Source organism: Lathamus discolor, chromosome 6 (assembly GCF_037157495.1).
Source record: "Lathamus discolor isolate bLatDis1 chromosome 6, bLatDis1.hap1, whole genome shotgun sequence".
Taxonomy (NCBI): domain Eukaryota; kingdom Metazoa; phylum Chordata; class Aves; order Psittaciformes; family Psittacidae; genus Lathamus; species Lathamus discolor.
This window is the reverse complement of record NC_088889.1, coordinates 36,518,026-36,531,745: the sequence shown is the minus strand read 5'-3', so window position 1 is coordinate 36,531,745 and position 13,720 is coordinate 36,518,026. Positions and strand designations below refer to the sequence as shown.

The following is a 13,720-nucleotide window of genomic DNA, read 5'->3' as shown; positions in this document are numbered from 1 at the left end:
GATGAAGGTTGTTCTCCCGGTGTGCTAGGTCTGGGGGAGTCACTACCTGAAGAAGGCAGCTCACGTCCTGCAGCACGAGTACAGGAGGCATTGCAGTTAAACCAGCTTTATGCGCAGTCAACACACAGAGAGGAAACCAGCCGCCGAGGCATTAACTGAGAACAAGTTCATTCAGATTAAAAAATGTTAATGATCACTTTTGAAACACTGGGAGCCTATGAGGGACCACCTGCCTGGAATGAGCATTTACCATATGGTGCCTTTGGAAGCTAATATTGATTCTCATTATTTTAAGCGATTACAAACATTGCAGGTGTTTTGTAATAATCTCTATTGTCTAATTAGAACACTCTCAAAAGTAGCTCATTCTGCCTGCTAACGAATATTGATCTGAACAGCTGAGTTTGCCTTGTATGAGTGATGGGAGTAGGCTAGCTGACACTTTGTAGTCTCTTTTGCTGACTGATTAATCCAGGAAGAAGGGACTAGAGCTTTATTTTAGAAGTCCCAATTCACCCCAAGGTCTGATCAGCCTTGCCAGGAGGACCTACAGCTTGCACCAGAATTTCCAGTTAAGTAAAGCATTGATATACGTATGAAATGTTACTTTTTGTCTAACGGGGATTGACAAAAATAAAGAAGGAAAAAGAGTGAAAATCATTGCGGAACAGTTAAGCCATCACAGAAATATTTTTATAGGAATATGATACTGGAGTTTGTACATTTCTGTCATTTTTTACATAGGGTCATTATTTGTGTCATCACTGATGCACAGTCATTTCTTGGAGAGTACTGAAGAAATCTTATAAGCAAACAGCACTGGTGAAGGCCACTAACAGAGGTAATGGAAGTGCTTTTCTTTTGTAGTTGATACTCCTTCTGGCAAGGTGGACACAAATGATCAGCACAGACCAAAAGTAAAGGCTACTGGAGAAACTGGAACTCATTAATGTTTTGGGGGATGAAATTTAAGCGGGTAAATGTGAGAGAGATGTTGAAGTGTCCTGAAGAGACTCCTTTATCTGTTTTCCCTTATGTGAGTTTGCTGTCCGCTAGTGCAGGCAGTTTCCTTCTGTGAATAAGCTCATACGTGAATTTACAGCAAGCAGAGTACGCATGTATTGTGAGCCCTTTGGCTTTTTGGCCTCCCTACGTCATAATGAGTTAGAAGAACAGCTTTCTTACATCTTAAAAGGATTTCTGCTCAAGGTGGATATGGATGACTATAAGCGTTTGTGGGCTTCTGAAATTTCAGCATGAAAATTAAAACCTTAAGTATCAGGGATGAGTAGAGATGGAGGCATCTAAAAGATAAGAGGGTAGGGACATCATTAAGTTATGGCCTTTCTTTCTTCACAGGTTTATGTATATCACTGATTACTGTAACACCAGAAAGCACTGTAGGCTGTTAAGCTGTTGCTTTTTGAGGTCTTGGAGTGTAATGGGCACATATTCTCCCCCACATTTGCTTTGAGAATCTCATTTTCACAGCATGATAGAAACACACACCAAAAAATGATTGATGTTCATGTTGTCAGAGCTGCCAACTGTTGTTCATATGCCTGCTATGATACGTGCATTTTTGATGGGTCTTTCACGGCTTCCTCTGTGTCAGAGAAGGTGTCAAGAGGAAAAATGAGTAAGGTACTGCTCCATAAATAAGCATTCTGCCTAGGGTTTAGGGTACTGTCCAGTCTTGTCTATATTGTTTTTCTCATCTGATTTTAACAACTGTTTCTAAGTCCCTAGTAAGTATCATTGTATTTATGGAGGAGTATGTATTCCATAGGGAAAAACTAAGTGCAGGACTGCCTTATATCTGGTGAAACAGAATATGGAAGAGAATCTTGTTCTCTGATGAAAACTGTGGTTCATTTAGTTTGCTTCTCAGGAGAGGAAAGCCTAGAGTTGCCTGTGTATCAGGACATCTAATGTCTCTAGCCCTCAGACAGCAGGGTGTACTGAGAGCCAAGAATCTGTTTGCTGACTTGCCAAAAGTAGGAAAAAAAGGTGAGGACCTGGCACCAAATTGTTGCTGTCTCCGTGTTTTACATGGAGACATGTATTACGGCTCAATAGTAACTGAAGGAGTTGCTGTAAAAGAGGGATGTAAATCTCAGAGATGTGGGTTTTAATCTAATGGTGCTACCTGATAAGGAAGAAAAAGGAAATTATGGTTTCCTTCTTGGTTAGTGTAAATGCTTAATTCTAGTTGTATTTTAGTGGTTTTCTTTTCATTAATGGAACAGGGTTAGGCAGTTGGTTAGAGGGGGTTTGAAGGACCTAAAGAATGAGGAAGATTTTGTCTCAGTCCTGTTGAGCACAAGAACCTGCCTAAGCTCCAAACAGGATGAAACTCAGTTTGATAAACTTACCTTTCTGGACTAACAGCCTTATTCCCTAGGTGCTTGATGTTGGCACACCTAACAGACCAGATGGTGCAGGACATTGCCAGTATGTTGTGCTGCCATTCATCTCCAGGAATTTGTTTCAATACAGACTGGCTTAATAGGAAATAGAGTTAGTTCTTGCTAATGGATGTTTGGTGACATCCTTTAGGTTAGTGATAAGTTTGCAGGGTTTCAGTTCTTATTTTGGGATTGCAAATTCATTACCGTTTTTCAGGCTGCTTGGCAAACCCAGCAGAAAGGGCAAGATCAGCCTGAGAAAACATTGAACTGAATCTTTTCTGAAAGTGAATCAATTCTTCTGCTGCTGTTGTAAAGACTTGGGAGGATAGAGTAGTGAGGATAGAGTGTGTTTGGAACTTGCTTTGTTGCTACTATGCCATGTAATTTACTGTCTTGCCTGTGCATATTTTAAAGTTTATAGTTTATAGTTATGCTTGTTAGCAAATGAATAAATTCATTAATATAATGCAAACTCCTTAATATTGTGTGTGGAGCTGCACAAAACTTGATAGCTATACCTGCTCTGGAAGTTTTGTATTGTGTTTCTTTGGCCTCTTATTGAGGAAGGATAAGAAATTCTGTTCTGGAAAACAACCAAGCAACCAAATCAGAACATTAGCTTGAAATTCAGTTCAGATTTGTCCTGAGGTTGGGAAAGCATGAATGCTTTTCTTCTGTTATCCTGAGTCTCTGCATACATGGATCCTAGCCAAAAAGGCTTTTCATTTGGTATTTTGTAATTGACTTCATATAGCGAGTTCAGGGAATTTCCTGTCTGTTTTAATCAGGGCTGTTCTCAAGAAATTCCCGGCCTGAGTTTTGCACATTATGGAGAATTTCAGCTGCGTAAGTGGAAAAAGTGATCTCTTCTTCTCTCTTCTTTTGTTGCTTAAAAACAATGTCAGTCTTGTTTCAGAAAAGGGAAATTTATAAAGCTGACACTTGGTTATTCTTCACATTGTTTTAATGACTCTCACGATTTTCCTATTGATTAAAAGCACTGTAGCTGAAAGCCCCAACTCTGATTCTATCATGAAGTCTCAAAAGATAGCTACTTCACAGTTTTGGCAGTAGAGTATCTACTTAAGATACATGTCATGTTATGTAGGTGAGAAAGTTGGGCAGCGTTTTCTGCCTTGTACTGGCATTGAGAATATGACTGACGGAGCCAGGGACTGCTGTTGTTTTCTCTTGAGTGTGATGGTGATGCTAGGTTTTTCTCTTTCGGGAGCTGAAGGAAGGAACAGTGAAAGTCACTGTGTAGGTGTACCTAGAAGGGGAAATGTGAAAGAGCCAGCTTTTCTTGCCCTTGGTGGTTTCTGTTGATAAAATCTGATATGATACAGTATGTTTTTAGTTTTTCAGGGTTTGAAACTCTTAAAACTAAGAACCTAGATGGTCAAGAGCACTTTTTAATCTGCTGTTTGAAGTTAGATGCAAAACCACAGAAGGCAGTTTGAGCTGGTGCCTTCATAAAGGCAAAGACATTTCCAGATCCATACTCTGGACAGCAGTCTCTGTGAGGTGAAGCTGATGGTACCTTTGTGGAGGGAGATCCTCAGACCAAAAAGCCTGCAGTACAAATGCACCATTTTGTATTTCTGTGTGCCAGACAAGAGGGATGAAACAACAGCTTTTGCCACAGCTGATGGTTTTATTCAAAAGCTATGAAAAAAATGTGAGAAATCTGGAAAAAATGATGGTCCATGGGCCACCACTTTCATTGCTGCAAAACAAAACCTGACTCTGGAAGTGACTAGCACTGTAAAATGCAGCTTTTCTCCTAGCAGCACCGCTTAGGGGTATTCTCTTGCCCAGGACAGCATGTAAATCATAGAATCATAAAATAGTTAGGATTGGAAAGGACCTTAAGATCACTTAGTTCCAACCCACCTGCCATGGGCAGAGACGTGTAAATGTGGAATAGCACCCAGTGGAAAGATGTGGGTACCCACTGATGCAGTTGTTTGTGGCTGTGTAATAGGCTTTCCTTTGGCTTTGGCTTCGGCTTCTGAGATACAATCCTCCTCATCTCCTGTCAGCCTCCTCCATTTTCCTTTATCTTCCTTTATTATTTAATGAAAAACTAGAGAAGTATGTTCATAAAAATAAGCTCCTAATCAGAAAAAGCTGTAAGTTAATGTCTTTCACACCTATCCCCCAAATCCCAAGTTAGGGGAGCCATGTCTGTCTCTGGCTCAGATTAGGTTTCAATTCTTTTATTTTGTTGTGGTGCGAGACCTTGCTACAGAAGAACGTGTTTGGAATTTGTTCCAACAAAAGAAGGGATGAATGGCCTTATTTTGGGTGAAAGTGGCAGAAAGTGGGCTTTGGTGGAGTAAGGCTGTTGCAGGCAGGTTCTGCCAGAGGTGCCAGTGTAGCAGCTGGGCCATGCGAGGGCTCCTAGCATGGGCATGGGGGCCAGCCTACCCTGACAGTGTGGCTGGAGTAAGCTTTGTCTCACACATCTGTGGCTCCGTTTCAGTGCTGCTTTGATAGCCGCAGACTTTTAGAAAACACTCAGCTCAAAGGGGGAAATTAGTGTCACGGGGACTGTTTTCTTTATGGGAAAGGTCTCGGTTGGATGGCTCAGCCAATAAAGATGTTAATGTATTTGCTCAGTGCATAACCCATGTATTTCAGCTCCCTGGATGGGGTCTTTATTTCTGAGGTGAATGACTGAGGAACGTTTAACTCATAGCTTCTGGGGGACTGGGAAAGTGCAAGGTTTTCTGGAATGTGAGGTATTCCATTTTTAAGATCTAACGTTAACTTTTTTGCATTTTTATTCACTCTGGCTGGGTGAACAAAAAGGCATTACTTTCACAGGAAGGAAGATTTCCCCCTGCCCAAGCTGTTAAGCCTGATGATATAGCACTCAGTTATATCTCTGTCAAGGCTTACATTTACTTTTGCCATTGTAACTTGTTCATCATTACTTTGACCTTGGAATTCAGCCTTTTTTAAATATGTTGTTGTTATTGTGTGAATTAGGCACTGGTAACCAGTCTGCGATGAACTGGAGACAGATTGGAACCTCTCTCTCTAGACCTGATCAGAAGTGTAGCCTCCATCCCCTGCTGATCATCCCCTTTCCCTCCTGTGAGGAGCATGAGTTCCACGTGTATTGCTAAGAGTGAAGCTGATGTTCAAATTCTACAGATACTGCATATCACTTGCTTATTATTGGAGAAAATCAAATGTTAGCCTGTAAGATTATCCTGTACTTTTCTTCTGCCTTCCCTATGTATGTGCAAGTGATTTTTAAAAAGGTTGGAACTGCTAGTCTATGTTGAAGTAATTACAACTGCTGCACTCAGGTACGCTCAGCAGAGGAACCTGGGGAGGTTCTCATGAGATGGCAAAGGATTGTTCATTACACAGTTTTCTGTGCCTTCAGTGAAAGCTGTAGAAGTATCTTAGTTGAGGATTGAGAGTCAAGAATAAGGGTATGTCTGGTTAAGAATGCCAGGTGACCAAACTTGTATTGGTTTATCCCAGCATCCTGAAAATGTGGTGAAAGAGCTCAGTCATGTGCTGCCTAAACTGACTCTTGTGGGAGGGCAGCCACAGCTGGGACTTGTAGGGTGTTCTATACTAAGGTTACTTTTGGGGTTAAGAACTCTCTTGGCTAAGATTACACATGGGGGTTCAGGAGGTTCTCCCTGACTCGGATGAGGCTTGGAGCTTGTAGGCACCTGTTGGAATTAGACATTGATACTGAGGTTTTGTTTTGCATTTTAGACTTTGTAAGGGTGGGAACTGCAGACGTATTGGTGTGTCAGGGCTCTGAGTGCTCTAATAAGCCTTAATAGCCCTGATGAGCCTCACCTGGGACCCACATCTATGGGCCCAGGAGCTATATTTTAGCTCAGCCCTGGGGTCTTAGTCTTTATTTGAGCTATGCTGAGAGGAGGACTACTGATTAGTTGTAGCCATACTGATGCCTAGCTATAGATCCCTGTGAGCTAGACCTGAACTTGCAGACTTGTTTCCTAACTTTGGCTACTTGGTTTGACTTTTGGCCTAGCTTCATCAATATGGCTGTGTCTGGCAGCTGCCAGATCTTCTCCTATCTCTGATTTATGGTTGACTTCCTAATTTGGCTGTGGAACTGCCTTGTCACCATGATACTACCTTACAGTCTGGATTCTTGACTGGATGTGGCTGTCATCTCCAGGTCTGTCTTGATTTTTTTTATGACTTAGTTTCCAGGCTTCATTTAAGCTTGACGCCAGAGTGTGTTGTTAGGCTAAGTCAATTATATTTTCTATCTTGTATACCTAGGGTAAGATATCAGGATTCCTGAATTCCTTCATTGCTGCTCTAGTTATCTACTAAGTAATGAAAGAAGGTAAGAGCTACATAAGTGAAGTACAGCTTTTATTTTGCTACCAGTTTGCTATACACCACAAGTTGCTTACCTCTAACTTAGTGAGTTCTTTCTCTTTAGATAGCAATCTAGGGGGATGCTGGATGTCATTTTTGGTTTTATACTGTACCTTTGCCTAATGAGTTGGAGGTTATTGTGAATAGCTTTAAGAGTTACTGTTATATATATATTAAAAAAAAATAAATACAGCAGTAGTAAGGAACTGTTAGTATTGCTGGTGTATTACTATGGAGACCTGCTCTCTGAGTCTGACTATAATAAACTAACTTATTTTAAGGTACTGGCTGTGGGCCAGACTTGAGTTGGCAACTATGTGATAAAAAGGATAAGAATACGTAACTGGCTGTTGAATTGGGTAGTTCTAGGACTGAATTTCTTATCTACTTGAGCATCCATATTATTGTTTGAGCCTTCCTGGAGTAGAAGAGATCTGTCTGAGCTGGACAGAATAAGGATGGGAGGAGAAGCAAGCTGAATTTGACTTGCCCACAGCAGCTTCAACTGTTTTCTCCCTGCAGTCACAGTGTTTGGTCCTCATGCTATTAGCAGTACTTGAACATCTATCTGTACACGGATATCTATGAACAGAATATCTGTCTGTATATAGTGTAGATCTATGGATCATCTATCCATCTGCTATGGAGATCCTTGGCCTTTGGTGATCATTTAATGGGAGGCAGCAAACACTTTTTGTCCATTTTTTCTTCTTTTATGCAGACTGATGGCTGAGAGGGCTTGGTTGAGGAACAGGAAAGTCTAAATCCAAGTTTGCACCTAGATCTTTCATTGTGTCCTCCTGGCTGCTGGTTCATGAGAAGCCAGGTCCATGGATATGGAGGGAAAAGCTGTTCTAGTTCCCATGTTAAAGCAAAAATGATACTGACCAGGTTACTCTTCCAGATAACTGGAAGCAGCTGCTCCAACAAGGGGGCTCAACTGGAAACAAGTTTTTTCCCTGCTTGTACTCTGGCTAGTGCTATGCAGTTGCTGCAGTAGTGACCCTTTTGTGTGGGATATAAAGAGTTTATTTCTGAGGATGAATCTGTACAACTTGTGTGACTTTCTGCCATTAGATACTGAATTATGGCCAAATATTTAGCATGTTAAAATAGTGTTGTCCGTAAATTGCCATTGTATAACTATATCTCTGGCACAAATGCTCAGAGCATAGTTCAGCTGCCATTGAAATATTTGGCTTTTGTTAATCCCTACCTATTCCTATGTAGCTCTTTGATAATGCTTTCCCTCCATTCTATTCTGTGGTCTTTCTAGAACTAACATGGGTCACAGTTTTGGACAAGCAGCAGCAAAATTCTCCCAGGTAAAAAGACTTAATTGTTTTCCTCAGTGGGATTTCTAGTAGCTGAGGACTCAAAGTCCTGTAGTCACAGGTAATCACTGTGAAGGCAAAGCAGAAAAGGAGTTACTTTTTATGTTTTTTAGGAATGTTGCCTCTCTGAAAAGCCTGCGTGAACAGACTCTGTATAACCGGAATTTGAAATTCAACAGAGAAATTCCTTTTTCAGAGGGGGACAAAATGATTTGGTTACCTTTTAACACACAGAATAAGACGGAAAGAATAGTTAATGGGGAAGGAGCCTACATTGTGCTTTCTTTTGGAAGATCACTTAAGATAAATACTATTCATTTGGCAATCTGGTTTTGAAAGAATTGCAATGTGAGAGAATGGGAGAAAGAACGCGCATGGAATCTGAAAATGAGATAGTCCCCAACTCTTTCAGAACTGGCTGAATAGGAGCGATAAGAGAAAGGAATGGGCTACCTGCCTGTATTGAACTGCCTATGTGAAAAACTAAAGCAAGCAAGCTTGCTGTCCTTGATGAAATCAAGATTGGAAGCTTACAGAGCCAGGATGTTGTTTGTTGCTTAATGTTTGTAGCTTAACAAAATTCAATAGATTTTTTTTTTTTTGATGTATGTGCCTGCATTTAAAGTTTGGTGGTGTTTTGTTATTTCTGAATGAAAGGGAATTAAGCAGTAAAAACTTTGAAAGTGAAGACAGCTACAGAATGATAGCAGCAGGGGCTTCTAGAGCTGAAAGGACTTTCCTCAGCATCTGCCTTCTTCCAGTCGCTTGTAATTCGAAAATGGCTGAAGTTCAGAGGCTTTGGGATCTTAAATTTTTTAGCATGAATTCTTGGCCCAAGAGAATGGGCATGGAAATCTCCCATGAGAAGTATGTTTGAGAAGTTCTTGGACAGATTCTCAGGAAAGTGTTGTAGAAATCTAAGCACTTTCATTTCCTTTTGAATCAGGTCTTTAATTTCTGTCGGAGTACTGAACTGAAATTTCAAGGTTTTGGTAAACTTCTCAGGCTTTGCGTGAGGCATGATGTTGCAGAGAATAATGTTAAGAGTAAGTCACTGTAGACTTAAACTGTAGAGTAAGCAAGTAGGGAAGGTTGGCCTGAAGACAGATTTAGTTAAGCGGCTAGGGATAGATTTAGAAGTGGAAAAAGAGAACATGGTGGACAGAAAGAGAAATAAAGTGGTAAGGTAAGAGAATAAAAAGGACACTACAACAAATGTGTCAAAAGATGCACCATATTATTTTGCAGCAAAGAGAAGTCAAAAAAGTGGGGACTAAAGTAAAACAAAAGCAGGAATAGATGTATATTTACTAACTATAAATGTATGTGATGTTACACTTGTGTGTAGTTATGGTTTGTTTCACTTCAGTTAGAGTGATTAGGGTAAGTAGGGGAAGGCATTGTCACATAGAAATTAATCTGAACTAGTAGATAGTCTTAGCACTGGGTTATGGTTTAGTACATGAAGAGGAGAGGAAGACTCTTGTCTCTTCCACCCCTTTAAAGAAATGCAGTTCAATGATTACAACTAGAACAGTGGGTGTCACTAGCCCTACTGGAGGTGTAAATCTGTAACATGGAGAGATTTTAGCAATGTGGTCTAGTGTGAGGTGTCCCTGCCCATGGCAGGGTGCTTGGAACTGGAAGATCTTTAAGATCCCTTCCGACCCAAACCATTCTGCAACTTTATTGTGACATATCAGTGGAGCTTCTTTGGGATTTTTTTTTTGTGGTGACTGAGCAATCACACTTCCAGTCTCAGTTGCTGGATTATGTAGATAATTAATTCCTCTAAGATTCAGGGCTGATGTGGTTCAAATCAAAACCACAAAATGAAGCCATTTGAAAATACTAAGAGTTTAAATATTGGACTTGGTTAATGACAGCAGATAAGTCACAAACTATGACAGAGTTTGGAGCAGAGCACAGAAATCCCAACTTCTTTTGCTTAGGCTGACACATGCATTTTGATTCATTTGTGTTATTCAAAGTGAAAAGGTGACCAACAGAACTCGGGTTGTTGATAGACTTTTTTGTCTACACACCTACCTTAATTATTCTTGGACATGGAAGGTTTGTACAGTTCTTTGTGAAAAAGAAGAGTGCAGACAGCCCTCTTCCTTTCCCTGTCTTGACTGGTTAAAAGAAAAATGAGTGAGTTGAGTGGAAGAGATTGCAGTCACATTCTGGTCAAAAATGATAGTGCTCTAAGTTAACCAACAGATATTTAGTTCCTGGTAACTTTGAATATTCCAGTTGCCATAACAACACACAAAGACTGTCATATTTTACTTTGCATGCTTTTAAAGAACTTTATGAGCCATGACCAGAAAATTCCATCAGGATTAAAAGCAAACAAAACTGAAACCACACAGTTATTAGGTTCCTAGCAGCCCACAGCTTATGCAAAACTTAGGAAATGGAGGATGTATTCTGTGCTCAGATGGAAGTGGCCACACTGAAAGGCACATGAAGAGTATTTTGTTGTGCTGGTAATGCTGTTGCCCATAGAAGCAGTAAGGCTTGGGAGGCTCTGTGCCAGAGGAAAGTGACCTAATTTGTGGGAGCACTTGTCTCCCTTGCACTTGTCAACCTTGTCGCACTCACAAGTAGAACTGGGGAAACATGCTGGTGAATGCCTAAATCTGACTGATTTTTTGCTTTTGTCCCACTGTGAAATTCTGCTAACTTGAGTTTAGAGCTTGAGAGCAAGACCTTTAAGTATGGTGCAGCTGGGCCAACCTGGTTGTGTTGGAAGGGCAGCTACCACCATAGAGCGGTAAAACACATTAAAAGAACTGCAATCTAGACATTGTGCCATAACTTGAATGCAGAATTTGTGCTCTTACACTGCCTTGCTCCTCATCTTAGTGAATTGGTACAACCCGGTCTGCCTTGATTTCGGCAGCTGAAAATTCAGCTCATGTTTTCCTAGATCTTATATTAGAGATGGTGACCTTAAAACCACTGCCTGGAAAGAACAAAGAAAGTTATGCCTGCCTGTGCCTGCAGCTGGCCGAAAGACCTGTTTTCAGAAGAATGGAATGGCCTAGCTCATTTGGCCAGTAGTTGAATTTAGAATCAGAATAGTTAGGGTTGGAAAGGACCTTAGGATCATCTAGTTCCAATCCCCTGCCATGGGCAGGAACACCGTGCACTAAACCATGTCACCCAAGACTCTGTCCAGCCTGGCCTTGAACACCCCCAGGGATGGAGCATTCACAACTTCTTTGGGCAACCCATTCCAGTGCCTCACCACCCTCACAGTAGAGAACTTCTTTGTTATATCTAACCTGAACTTCCCCTGTTTAAGTTTGAACCCGTTACCCCTTGTCCTGTTGCTACAGTCTGTAATAAAGAGTCCCTCTCCAGCATCCCTATAGCCCCCCTTCAGATACTGGAAGGCTGCTATGAGGTCTCCACGCCGCCTTCTCTTCTCCAGGCTGAACAGCTCCAACTTTCTCAGCCTGTCTTCATACGGGAGGTGCTCCAGTCCCCTGATCATCCTCGTGGCCCTCCTCTGGACTTGTTCCAACAGTTCCATGTCCTTTTTATGTTGAGGACACCAGAACTGCACACAATACTCCAGGTGAGGTCTCACGAGAGCAGAGTAGAGGGTCAGGATCACCTCCTTCGACCTGCTGGTCACGCTCCTTTTGATGCAGCCCAGGATACGGTTGGCTTTCTGGGCTGTGAGCGCACACTGAAGCCGGCTCATGTTCATTTTCTCATCGACCAACACCCCCAAGTCCTTCTCCACAGGGCTGCTCTGAATCTCTTCTCTGCCCAACCTGTAGCTGTGCCTGGGATTGTTCCAACCCAGGTGTAGGACCTTGCGCTTGGCACAGTTAAACTTCATAAGGTTGGCATCAGCCCACCTCACAAGCATGTCAAGGTCCCTGTGGATGCCATTCCTTCCCTCCAGTGTATCAACCGAACCACACAGCTTGGTGTCATCAGCAAACTTGCTGAGGGTGCACTCAATCCCACTGTCCATGTCACTAACAAAGATGTTCAGTTTAGTGGTCAGCACTGTTGGCTTTCCCACTGCTGGCTACTTCATCAGAAAGACCTGCACTTAAGTGTATCCCATAATCTGAAATTGCGTTGCTGCCTCCTCTCTGCTAAAAGATCCTGTCATGATCTACTCAGTTGCTAAAGCATGGATGGCTCCATCTCTGTTTCTTTGAGGGAGTTGCCTTGTGTCAGTTCAGAAATATGTAATACTCATAAAATATTTGGATGACACAAAAGAGTGGATTTTATATGAAAATAAATAGCACAGAACGGCCATACCTGTTAGTGGTAGGTGGTGGCCTGAGATGTTTCTCACCTCAGCAGTAAAAGGCACAGCTTATTATGAGTGCATTTTCACAGTTGGAGTTATTCTCGGTGTTACAGATTTCTTATGCTTGTTGGTTCACAGATCTGGCACTTCCTATTGTGCAATATTTTAATAGAAACCTTTTACAAGCTGAGGCTGTTTAATTTTGGTCTGTCTTGGACTGAAGACCTTCTTAGGGTATGCAGACAGCCCACTGACATGATTTAAGAATTCCTAGGCATGCAGTGTATCACCTATATAGTTCTCTACATGCTGCATGAACCTTGGGTTTTTTGGATTATTTTTTTTTATGGGGCAAGAGAAAACATAAAGGAGAGGGTGATTTTTATTTTTTTTTTGTTTGTTGTTACATTACAAAAGTTGTTAGCTATTATGTTGAATTTAGGCAGTTCCTTTCAGCACCCACAGGGTGCTTTTAGCAGATAAATTGCTTTCCTATCTTTTTTTCCTGCTCAGCTTCACAAATGAATCCTATCTCCAGCTGTACTGATAACATTTGGTGTGGGTGGGGAAAGGAGCCCATCTACAGTCACATAGGAATAATACTCCCTGCTCTTATTTTGAAGGTGTCAGGGATTTGGATGTATTCCTAACAAGGTAAACTGGTAATGGTCAGAGTGCTGTTTTAAAGGAGTGGGAGGATTGTCCTTCCTTGCTGCCTCTAGCTTGTCTAACCAGTGACCACTGTGCTGGTTCTGCGATGTCCCTTGTGCTCTTACTGCTGCTAGCACAGGAGATCTTGAAATGTTTTTTTGTTAACAGCCAGGCTCACCTCTGGCACAACAAGTAAAACAAACCCTGTGTTTGGACAAATAACTTCATGGCTTCCCACTCCTTCAGTAATTCATTTTAGGGTTATATGCTTTTTGTTTTGAAATTCTGCAGCTATTGCACTAAGTAGCAGAACAGCACAGAGTTTTCATGTAATGTGGTCATTGTGTGAGCAAAAGCCAATCAAGTTCTCTGTTTTATCAGAAACAACTTTCCTGCATCACACAAACTTTCCTTGTGCTTTGAAAATCTCTTCTGATATCAGCTCTCCCTAATTTCTTTCCTTGTCTTGTTGGTATGCAGCCCTGTAATTGCATCTACAGAGACTTTCATGATGTAGAATTTAAGGAACTACAGGGTTTAGGTCACATGTATATTGCCCATATACCCTTAATTATCTGAGAGGAAGCATGAGAAGTGTGGATCAATAATTCAGAACAACATCGGAAGCAAAATTTAATTTTTCTTTC

The 13,720-nt window shown here is 41.4% G+C and overlaps 1 protein-coding gene across 8 annotated transcripts in view; it reads left to right on the top strand.

Moving 5' to 3' along the window:
* Window positions 1–482: 482 nt before the first annotated feature.
* The window catches only part of NRXN3 (neurexin 3), an 894,623-nt gene continuing 881,385 nt past the window's right edge, over window positions 483–13,720 (top strand). For 5 of the 8 annotated variants that reach the window (XM_065685943.1, XM_065685944.1, XM_065685950.1 and 2 more), the window contains exons 1-2: window positions 6,320–6,591; window positions 6,699–6,765. In XM_065685943.1, the coding sequence (XP_065542015.1) occupies window positions 6,756–6,765 (10 nt within the window). In that variant the 5' untranslated portion in view covers window positions 6,320–6,591; window positions 6,699–6,755. Of the gene's footprint in view, window positions 572–6,319; window positions 6,592–6,698; window positions 6,766–8,076; window positions 8,126–13,720 lie in introns of those variants that run through there. The other 3 variants (XM_065685946.1, XM_065685949.1, XM_065685942.1) reach the window with 3 other exon arrangements.